The sequence below is a fragment of the Poromitra crassiceps genome, assembly GCF_964638095.1.
Source record: "Poromitra crassiceps genome assembly, chromosome: 4".
NCBI classification, from domain to species: domain Eukaryota; kingdom Metazoa; phylum Chordata; class Actinopteri; order Beryciformes; family Melamphaidae; genus Poromitra; species Poromitra crassiceps.
This window is the reverse complement of record NC_139626.1, coordinates 17,836,969-17,849,141: the sequence shown is the minus strand read 5'-3', so window position 1 is coordinate 17,849,141 and position 12,173 is coordinate 17,836,969. Positions and strand designations below refer to the sequence as shown.

General features: G+C 43.0%; 1 protein-coding gene across 1 annotated transcript; it reads right to left on the bottom strand.

Annotated features, from left to right (window-relative positions):
* Positions 1 to 2,118: 2,118 nt before the first annotated feature.
* Positions 2,119 to 11,614, bottom strand: LOC310776026 (ER lumen protein-retaining receptor 2). Its single transcript, XM_083636173.1, has 5 exons — positions 11,357 to 11,614; positions 9,311 to 9,411; positions 8,849 to 9,007; positions 7,173 to 7,425; positions 2,119 to 2,636 (listed from the first exon to the last, which is right to left on the bottom strand). The coding sequence occupies exons 1-5, from the start codon at positions 11,445 to 11,447 to the stop codon at positions 2,602 to 2,604; spliced, it is 639 nt and encodes a 212-aa protein (XP_083492299.1). The 5' UTR covers positions 11,448 to 11,614; the 3' UTR covers positions 2,119 to 2,601.
* Positions 11,615 to 12,173: the final 559 nt, after the last annotated feature.

Sequence of the window (12,173 nt, the reverse complement as noted above, 5' to 3'; positions counted from 1 at the left end):
GCCCCGGTGTCACTGTGTGTATTATTCCTCCACACCACCAGCTGCCCTTCACACTCACAGGTCTTCTCCGGGCACTCTTGTCTCTTCCCTCTGCCTGCCTGTCACCATTCAAAACTGACTGAGGCTCGAACCCACAACTGCAAAAGTGGCTGAGGTCTCAATATTGCCGGGCAGCAAGCCTACTCTCTGTGCCACCAAGTCAGACTGATTGAATGAGGTTTTCTCAGGGCTTTAAATTACTCTTTCCTCTGGCTGTCGACATTGAAAAGTGACTGAGGATCGAACCCACAACCTCAAAAGTCACCAAGGTTCAAACCCACAAGCTCCAAACTATTAGAGAGCAATCCAACTCTCTGAGCTAGTGGGTCATAGTGATTAAGACTAGAAGATTAAAGTATTGTCTGTATGCATCTTAAAATATCTTTTGAAGGGACCTTTTAAGTTGAATAGTATTTGAATTATAATATGACGTGAGTTTCTATTCGCCTTGCACAGAAAACCTTTTACTTTTATACTTGAGTACATTTCAGAGCCTGTACTTTTTTCCTTTTACTTGAGTAATTAAGTTGAATCAGTACTTCTGCTTTACCAGTCTTTTTTTTACACAAATAACTGTATGAAAAAATAAGAATAAAAAAATAATCTAAAGCAGTGGTTCTCAATGTGGGGTCTGGGTACCACCAGGGGTTCCACAGCAATGTTATTTAATTTAAAGAAAATCTTAACTAGCAACTATTTCAAAACTTTATCTTGTCCTCCCTCCAAACTTCCCACAATCCTTCCATCCCTCCCCCTCCCTAGACCAAAGTTTCCAATCCGGCCCATTGGATGACTTTGTAAAGTGTGAAAATGGCACTGAGAAGTCCAGTGTGATGCACTGAAGGCTGAGAGTTACCAGGTTTGAGTAGCAAGCCATGTTTTCTGTATTCACCACTAAAATGGTCAATTAATTTCATTACCCTTGGCCTTGAATATCGAGAATTTCACAGTTGATGTCAATTGTAATGCAGTTACAGAGTAGATTTGTTTGATAGTAGCTGAGATAACCCTATGTTAAAACTTGTTCTTATTCTTCCTAGACCTTTAAAAGATTGGCCGTCTATACTATAGACGGCCGATAGGCTATAATATTAATAATTGAATTATCTCCTATGCCTTTTGTGCCTCTGAAGATAGCCGGTTCATTCATTATTTTCTGGCCGAGCCACAAACATGTACCAAGATGTCGATAAAGCTCTTCATTGAACACCGAATTATTCTTCAACATCTCATTTAACTGTGAAAATTCCCATCACATTATTTTCACCACAGCATTGAGACAAACGTTTCCCATAAATTCTTTATTTGTGGTGGCAACATCATGCAAAAGCTCCGCTAAGAAGATCGAGAGAAAGGAAAATTGGAATGAAACAAGGCATGTATGTCTGGCTAACTAACTACTTTCGACTCTGATGGAACAGTGGCCATAGGATTGTGCTCATCTCCAACACCAAGAGGGAGATTATTTTCTCAGTTTAAAATTATGCACATCATGTAGACAATCCTACAGACACGGTTGGAAATTGGGGGGAAATAAATAATACATCAGCAGCTATAATAATAATTAAAAAAAATAAAGAAAAGGGGGGGACTTCAATTCTGTAGTGATGATCCACAAATAGTACATTACCAGTGAATTTACTCATTCCCAGCATTTAAAAGGAGTAATTTGAAATGAATGGGCTTGGCGATTAAGTAGAATTACAGGTGATAATACCACCAATCCTGGGGTGATGAACGAGGTATTCAAATGAACAAAGCCATTGTGCCATGATGATAAGCTTGGCTCCTGTTCCAATTCATACGTGGATGTCAAATAAGCAAAAGCAACCCACATGGGCGAATTAACATTTCTTTGGAGGCATCGGCACAAAAATATATTTAACTCCAGAGTTACAGTTAAGTTCATTTTTTGACAAAAAGTAATGTAATCTATATCAAATTGATGCTCAACAAGTTCATGGAAAAACTAAAAGAGATGGCCTTTATACACAGGAATGTAAACAAGGTCAAATTGATGGGGGGGGGTGCATTTGGCTGGCAAAGCTACAGGGATTCAACAAACTCCCCTCAAATCAATTCAGAAAATACAATGTACATTTATTTAGATTGCAAATACCATTACAAACTGTTGAATCAATAATATCCCACCACAAGAGGTCTGCTTCAATATTGTACAATGCCAAATCATAGGCAATTTTACATTTTCAGCTCTTATTCATTCACTAATGTGTCAAATCTTAAGAGTACACATTTTTATGTAGAAAACCTCACTTCCTTTATACAGAGTAATAAAAAAAAGTTAAGGCAAGATGCATCAAACAGAAATCCGAAGGTGGGGGACTGGTCTCTGCAGAATGTGCTCCGATTCCACCTAGTCTGGATCAGAGGAAGGTTGCAGGACCTCTAGTCAGCAGCTCCCTTTCGCTCTCTGTCTCAGGCATCTTACGCTGGCGGCAGGGGGGGTGGGGGAGTGGTCGTGGGAGGCGGGGGGCAGTGGTATCCCGAACCAACCCCCCCGTTCCCCCTCTTTGAGTCTGCCAAAACATTCCCCTTTGGCACTTAGGCTGGCAGGCTCAGCTTCTTTCCTTTCAGTACTGAAACAGGAGAGGACACCTTTATGTTTAACACAACACAGAAAACACACAAGGGCGTTCACCAAACTGAGGAATAGTTGGTCATCGCATTTGAAACAGACATTCGTTCTGCTCCTTAAGTCCAAGCAAACTAAGCTCGCTTTCACATATAAGGCGGTGGACTCGGTGCGATTTGGGGGGGGGGTGAAGTTGCAACATTGTTGCATTTTTCATTTGGTCCAGTTCGCTTTCACACTGCAATTTGTCAAGCGCACTAAACTTTCTGAACAATGTCACATGGTCGAAACGGTCACTCGTCTATTAGACAGAATAGAGAAGGGAAAGCTCTCCTCTTCTGCCACCTTTTTGCCTGCCTGAGGGTTGACTGAACAACACAATACCTTTTTTACATCAAAAGTCCCACTAGTACACGTTTTTTTGTTACCCAGGAAAGCAGCAGGGGGTAGCAGCAGCAGCATCGCCTTTTAAACTTTTAGATCGCACTCTCAACCCACGTTTCTCCACCGCTGTGGGCTTCCGGGTAAAAATGTCAAACTAATGTCATTTAAACAAGTAAATAGTCTCACTGATGCACGTTGGAAGAGAAAAAGGTGTTTCAACAAACGTACATAATAGTGAAACTGTGGCTGTAAAGCATTACTCAAAATTAAAATTAATCATTAACGTCACAATGAGGGTTTTATTTTGAAAGAGCTAAAGCGGATGACCTACTTATACATTCTGGCTGACTTGATGCAGTCTATGCGCCTGCCGCCTGGCGCTCGTGCATGCAGCATGTCGGCATATTCCATCAATGTAAAGTAATTAACTGTTAAGAAAAGATTTCAGCCTGTGGGAATCACTGAATCTCACTGACTCATGCTGGGAAAGGGGCGGCAAATCAGGAGGACGTGAAGCAAGGTCGGAAAATCATGCATTGGACCACCGCCAAGATTTATATCGCCATGGCGTGCAGAGCCATCACGTAAAAACCTGGGCTTAAGTGAATCTGCGAGACACAAACCATGGAGCAACACCACCTTTATGCGATCATGGAATTTTTGGTTTCACTTTGGTGTTACTATCAAATAAATATTTTACAAGAATGCGCCCAATATGAGCAGCAGATGAGGCTGCGAGCTGTTGAACATTTCATTCTGTAGATGAGACGAGCAAGGCAGTACCGAAGGTGGTGAGCCCGATGAGACAATAATGTGTTATTGTTGTTGTTGTTACACAGATGACGACGTACGTCACGTGGCGTGGCGCGCACACGTGTACACTGTAGGGATGTCACGATACCAAAATTATGAGTTCGATACCGATACCTGCCTAAGTATCTCGATACCGATACTGAAACGATACCACGGCAAAAAACTAAAACATCAGGAAAAGTATTGGAATAAATAGAGGGGACAAAACATGGAACTTAAAACTTATTTTATTGATTTAACAAGGTAATGCACAGCCATGTAGTCATTTTACTACATGCTGGTAGTACTGCCACCACGTGTGGCGCTGAACATGCTAGAACTTTTATTATCTAGTGTAAAATTAACATAATCTCTCCTGTAAACATATTTTAAAGGAATGTCAACCGTTTAAACTTATAAATAATATAAATAAAATATATTTTCACACAGCTGCTACACTATTATAGCTATTTGTTTTATCCAAAAAAAGTACTCTGTACTTGCAGCTCCTAAGCTTCATTAACATGAAGTGCCTGATTTATGGTTAATCTAGTAATATTATTTTCACACATAAATGTAGGCTATTGAAATGTAGGCTTATTATGTGGTGTATGATGTCCCCTCCCCTAAACGTTACATGTCATGACTTTCTCCTTGGCAGAGATCTGTGCTCCAGCACATTGCCTCGTGTTTCACTGTAAACGAGTAGGCTATTGTGACAAGCGAACTTTTTCAGTGAAACAAGTTCGCTTGTCACACAATACTCGTTGGACTTATTTGAGGGCATGTATGTTTATCGTTCACGTTCGCTAACCTGTCGGTCTTTAAACTCTTTGAACAGGTCGGGGTGCCTGTCGGCAAGATGTTTAGCCAGGTTCGATGTGTTTGATCCTTTCGCTTGCGTCACGTTGAAGCACCTTTTACACACTGGTTTGGATGTGTCCACGGGCTTGCCTTCGCTGTCGGCAACGTAAGCAAAATATTTCCATATTTCGCTTCGTGCATCTGCTTTTTCTACAAGCGTTGGTCGGCTTGCAAGACTAGAAGAAGCCGCTGCCATTTTCGCTGCGTCTGTCCTGTGTGTCGGGGTGCTGTAGTGAGGACTGAACGACTGTGGCCAGAGAGCGAGCAGAGAGGGAAGAGAGGAAAGTCGACACGCCCCCACATGAAGCAGACAGAGTAGTGTCCTCTAGTAAGAGAGTGGCGTCAGCGGAGGACCAAAATGCAAGAATCATTAGCCAATGAACAGCCAGGAATGGGTCTCGCGCTACTTTTGCATGCTAAAATAAAGCCAATAATGTACAATTTGATTCATTTCAAGGGATGAAAAACCCTTTCAAAGTACAACACTGTCTATTTTGATGCAACTCGACAGTGCTGCTTTTTTTACTGAAGAGTTCCACTTTCTACTTCCTGGAAAAAAAACTGGTCCATTGGAGTGAATGGAGATGTCGGAACTCTTCTATTATACGGCTCTGAGACAGAGTCAGAGACGAGCTTTTTTTCACTTTTCACGAGTCACCATTGGTTCAAGGCAAGGCTGTGTTGCCTTCACGTGAGGTGGGAGACAGGCTCTCAACTGTAATGCCGCTGTGTCTCTCTCCTCCGCTAACAAACACCACGGTCGCACACTGACGCAACCCATGACATTTTTTTAAGTATCGGTACTAAATTAACGTGGTATAGTATCCTTTTTAACGGCAGGGAACCGCGGTACCATACTAATACCGGTATACCGTGCAACCCTAGTACACTGTACAGTAATGTACACGTGTGCGCGTCGCAGTGTTTGTTTTGTTTCCTTCTACCGCCGTCTACTCATGATGCACTGCCGTTTCCTATATTTGCTCTTGTGTTTGGTCCGGTTTGCTTTCAAACCACAAACGAAATGCGCCAGGGTTCACTTGGAAGCAAACCGAGACCTACGTTCTCAAGCGGAGCAGAGTTCACTTGTTTGTTCCGCACCAGAGTTCGTTTGAGCTTTCACACCACCCCAAACCAAGCGAACTATCCTGAGTCCAAGTCCAGACAGATCTCATGTGATGCAAAGCCTATTCTGAGCACATCTAAGATCCACTTTGCAAGTAAACATGAATATGCATACTTGCATGCATGCATGAACAATATTTGCAGCCTGGTCGTCAGAATAAAAAGTCGGCATTGTACGTTTCTGCAATCCAGGAATATGTACAATATGAACATTTCTGAAAGAAAAATATGTTGCATATCACGTTTATATATGTGTATATCAACGTTATACACGTCATAGAGTCTGCTATTGAAATAGCACAGTGGACAGTAAGGGTGTTGCGGTCGGGGTTGATGGAGGGCCTAAACATTTGCCTTTCACACCGGAGGGCCGTGTTCGAGCCCCAGTCATGGTCACAGCGTTTCCAAAGTCGACATTTCAACCGTGACGTGAGTCACATTTAATGTTTTTGTTATTTAAGCCTAAAGGTGCGTTCACACCGACCTATTAAAGTTTTTCGCTGGCGTCGAGTTTACATACAAAGTCAATGCAAACGAGCGATTGAGCGTATATTCGCCTGGGAGAAAAATCGCTGGGCGTCCGAGCGGCAGAGACAGAGCGATAGGGAGAAAATACGCTCGTCGCTCAAGATGAAATATCCCAACTCGAGCGAAAATACGCTGGCATCAGTCGCTCGCTGTTCAACGCTGATTGGCTGCCGTGTGAGAGTGAGTCAAGGATCACACTGGCTTGGAACAAACCACTGGTTTATTGTGTGGCAACAAACCGCATTGACAGCTGATTGACAGGCTGACAGCTGACATGAAGTGAAGTCTGTACTACCGGAATGGAGCTCGCATTAGGAGCACGCTGATAGGCTTTAGCTTGTAAACAATGACGGTGGCTCGTAGTGGACAAACAGCATGACATTGCGTAACGTTATATCCCCCACATGTCTGTCATTTCGTGTGCCTGTTGATGAGCGATTTAAACAGAGCGACAGAGCGATTCCAAAGGGTTGAATCAAGCGACAGAGCGAAAAATAAATATCTTGGTGTGAACACAGCTTAACCCAAACCATAACCTTAACCAAGTTCTTTTACTTGCCTATTTGCATTTAACGTTGGAAAGGCAGCAAGGTTTTCAAATTAACTGCCGTTTTGTTGAGATTGCAGACGGAAAATGCCACGTTTTGACGTTTTGTTCAAATTGACGTTGATATTCTCCACATCCCTGGTTTTCACACATGTAAAATGCCCACGTTTTATTCGGGCGACTGGGTTGTATATTTGATAGGTAACCAACTGACAGAAGTTCTTGTTGCAGTGCACAAACAAAACAGATTGGACTGCTGCTGTGTTTGGTGAGAGTGAAATAAAGTGCAGCAGAACTCACCTTTTGTTACATACAGATAGAAGAAGTCGCAGTAGAGGATGGTCTGTACCACCCCGGCAACGATGGCGATCATGTCAAAGAAGCCCTCAAAGTAGAAGCGCCATATCCAGTTGATGAGGTAGAGGGCCCGGTAGAGGCCCAGGAAGAACAGGTAGTGGGTGGTGATGGTCTCCGCTTCGCCCGTCTTGCTGATCATGAAAAGCTGGGGCAAGATGGCCACCGACTCCAGGTAGATGGAGAATGTCCACAGGATCTGGACCAAAACAAAGGCAATGGAGAGATGGGAGTGTTGTTTCTAACCACTCAACTAGAAACCGAGAACATTCTCCCAGCTTTTGGGACTTGTGTTGGTTCTGTTTTTTGTATTTATGTGTATAATTTGACCCTGGCAGGCAAAATGCACCAAAACCTTCCAACTATGTAACTTAGGCTCACCTGGTAGCACGCGTACCACGGCCACGTGGCCGACGCGGGTTCGATCTCGTTCGATCGATCGATCTCTCACTCTCTCAGGGCTGGGTATTGGCAAGGATCTCACGATACGATACGTATCACGATACTTGGGTCACGATACGATTGTATCACGATATATTGCGATGCGATATATATTGCGATATTCTACAGAATTTACTCAAAATTAAATAATAGAGCTAAAGATACAACACACTGTGTACCACCCAGGTAGTGTAATAATATGTACCGTACATCACTTTATACTGATAAGTTAGTGGACAAATTTTTGTCAAAACTACTGAGTGTTGAGTGTTACTGAACGCATCGATATGGGAAATATCGATACAGTATCGATTAGGGGTGGGAATCACCAGATGCAGAGGCCTGGCATGGCACATGGCCTGCTTACATGTCTCATATTCTATCCTGCTTCCATTCACTTCTATTTTTGTTGCCATTTAGTTTTTTCAGTCAACCTTTTGCGTTTCTGGTTCTTCTGTAAATCGCGTTAGCAGTTTGAGTACTTAGGCTTAGTAAACCCATAATGTCACTTCACTAGTCATGACATATTGATAGTTACTAGCTCGCTGGCGATGAGTACAGTACTCGTACAGAAACATGACTGTACTGTTGGCTGGTTTTGTAGCATTTTGAACTAAAAGGAGCAAAGCATTCAACATAATGCACTCAGGATGTTTGTGGAACTGTAGGAATCATGATGTTTGTTGTGTAACATTAATGTTGCGTTGGTGAAGGCTCGCAGTGTGGTGGCCAGTGCCACAGGGGGCCACCTACATGGGATATTTGGTGGCCAAAGGAAAAAGAGTAAATTTTTGTGGTTCCAGGCCATAGGGCAATGGTTAATGTTGAGAGCATAATTTCCGGTAAGGAAATTACTACGACAAGAGTTGAACATTAATAATAGCTATAAACTCTCTCTGCACCAGCACCACATCAGTTTCATGCTCTGTATTGGAACTATGTTAAATTGTATCTTCCTTATCGAGAGAGAAAGAAAAAAAGACGTGTCCTGGAAAAAGGGACGTAGGTTTGTTAACGGCCATTCTCGCTGCCGTTCAAGCAACTATTTTTGAAGAAGTTTCAAAGACGATTGGTAGACGGGAGATCTACAATTGTCTGGGAGCAGAGACTAGGGATGTTTGGGGGAAGATTATGTGAGGTATTTGAGACAAGTATGCAGAATCAAGTGTGTCGTTTCTTACCTCCAGTGGAGAGAAGTCGTGGTTAACCAGGAAAGCAAGGCCTCCAACAGGGACGACCAGGAACTCCACTCTGAACGTGTCATGGTTCCCATCATAAGTAGCCTTGAACTTCACATAGATCATGTACACTGTGGCATATGCACATCCGATGTAGATGACCTGAGACGCAAGAGACATCCACCGCCGTTAGCAAAACCACCATCCACGCTTTGTGAAAATTCACTACCTGTATGTGTATCTATCGGTCCGACACAAACATTATCACACAGCAACTATGATACACAAAACTGTTACACCTTGGTGCACAGCTTTATCCTTTGCTCAACAAAGGTGTGTCAACTTGGAGTACCAGTTAACCCTTGACATTGTGTGTTTAATGCTTGGATAAACAGGGGGATGGGCTTCTTAAAGGACATGCTTCTGAGATGTGCCGGTGAGAAGAAATGCATGCGTGTCTCTCACCTTCATGGTGGTGTTGTACAGAGAAATGAAGGATGTGAGCAGGTCCAGGTAGCGAGTGGTGAATACAAAGGCAAACAGGATCTGACTCTTCCCAGAAATACCTGTGAAGACACAAACAGTAGGGCACATTATAGTCTGATGATCTTATTTTAGAATTGGGTTGTTTCAAACCTCTGGCCATTTAATCAGCTATCTATCTATAATTTATTCTATCACCCTATCATCAGTATATAAATGGGAGCTAGGGCTCTGTCTGTTTCTCTGTCTGTCCCACTGTGATGTCATAAATCCCACTGTGACATCATCAGTGACGTCATAAATCCCACTGTGACATCATCAGTGATTTCATAACTCCCAGTGATGTGTGACATCATCAGTGGTGTCATAAATCCCACTGTGACATCATCAGTGATCAGTGATCAAGGAGCAGCCAGGGCGAGGCCACGCAGTGGGCGAGCTGCGAATGCGAGCTGCAGGGCCAGCTGGGCAAGCTGCAGGGCGGGCGAGCCTAAGAATCGAGAGCGCATAGCACGCGAGATGCCTAGTTTTGATTCATGTCCACTTCCTGCAGATCACCCATGTAATAGTAGCCAAGATATATGATTAGTTCTGCAGTGCTTTTGTTAACCTTTTGGCAAATACTTTCAAATAACACAGTCAAGACTATAAGGCTGCAAAGGAGATGACAATGTGATTCAAAATTATTACTATGACAAATCTAGCTGCTTTAATGCCTCAATCACCCCCACTTCCCCCCAGTGAAATGTATCAACAGGATTTATGAAAATATGTGGAAAAAATAGAATGTGTATTGTGTACCAATAATCTCAAGCTGCACATGCTCCTTATTCGGTTTCACTACCATTTATTTTTAGGAGGACATGACTAAAATAGTTGCACTGTAGCACCGATCACTAATTGGCTTTGCAGATGTAAAAGGGGTTTGAGACTGAGTGCCTGTTTTGTGCTGCCCCATAGTTTGCAGCTTTATTATATATAATCTCAAGGCCAGACCCACAGCTGCAGAAAGCTGCTGTCTGTCTGGCCGGCCTGTAAACAATGGCAAGTGGCAGCATGCTTTTCTTTAGTCACACCCACTGTCAGACAAGGGCATGCCATCATTACAATAGTTGTAGCCATTAGCCCATGCTTTCAGAGATAACAATACTGTCTAGTTTGTGCAATTCCGGTACAAATATCTACATTGGCCAATGTGCAAATATTTAGGGTAACGTTAGTGAAGGCTCAAAACAGACTTGTATGCAGATATGCAGCCACACAAGGCTATCTGGTTTAGCCTATACAGTCAACACCAGCAAAGACCCAGTTCAGGTGACTGCAAAGAGATACCGCTCTACCCTTTGACCCTCACAGTAAAACAGCAACAACAAGACATGTCCTTCCTCTCAACGTGCTATTTGCAACAGTCAACTATTGTGACAGCTGGTGACAGCTACTTGCTGCCACGTCAGAGGTCACACCGCCGGGCCAAATACACGAACAACTGGGTGACACTAGCTTACGGTACTTTCCCCCACACCAGAGATGATGAGGCCCAACATAACAAACTAACGCAAGAAATGTTGCGGCCCTCTGGTCACCCTGTCTGTCCCTATCTGGTGTGGCCAGACAGACAGGGCCCGCTGCACAGTGCAAACACAGTCAGCCAGCCACCGCTAGCAAGACAACTGCTGCTAGCCATGCAAGAAGTCTGGCTTTCCTGTTTCTGCCTGGAGAAACTCTTCCCATGATATGATTAGCTAGTCTTGTTCACGCTGCAACAGGGACAATGATAGTGCCAGCAATTAACCATGATTTTGATGACAGGGCAAGCTGGCTGGGTAAATGCTAGCTAACGTTTCTGTCCAGCTAGCCGGGGAGCTAGCTAACGTCAACTATCATTACAAACAAGCTACACTGTAGCTACCGTTATCTGGCTGGTTAAACTTCACGGTAAATGACAGGCTGTATTAAACTGCGATCAGCATAGAAGGTGATGCAAAAAACAATTTAAGCTATGTAACGTTATCACGTTACGTTACTCACCGGCACAAGACCTGGTTTTCCATATTTTGAGCAGCAGGATGATGATGGCTGCTAAGTGGGACAGATCGCCGGTTAGTCTGAAGATGTTCATGTTTCCGCGAGCCTTAGCAGAGGCGACCCGAGGTCAGTCCCTAAAGAGACCCGTTAAAAGGATAAAGTATGGTCTAAAAGCACTGACTGGGTGACACTCACACCAGAATAAACGATATTCTGGCTATAGAAGACGGGAAAATGGCGAGTAAAGCGCGACGTGGCCTGGGGACGTGGCCAAGACAGTTGCACCCAATGCAAGTCGGGAAACGCTGCGCGGCTAAGCCAATCAGCAAATAGCAGCTCTTATTAACATACCGGTACATTATACTGCATGATCTCCTAAAATACAGTTCACATGATAGGATACAAAGTAATCTCAACATTTGCACTTGCAGAATATCTCTAGAGACGATATAACATTTTGTATGATCTTGCGAAACAAAAATAATTGACTGTTGGAATATGTTCTTCTCCTAAATTAATTTAAATTGTACTTAAAATCCCTATTGCTACTAAAAGGAATAAAAAGCACATACGCTATATGGCATTTTAAAAGATTTCCCCACTGAATTAGATAACAAGAACCCCCTGTGATCTAGATTTATTGTTCTTATTTAATCTCGTATGTTTTATTGTCTGTCGTTATTATGGGAGTTCTTGTAGGCTATTTGTATACTAATTGTTTGCACTTTGAGCTGTTTATAACGGATGTTTTATAACTCAATTAAGTTGATGTTCCCTTGGCAATCTCTTTGTACCTTCTAAGACCTATTTAATGTCATTA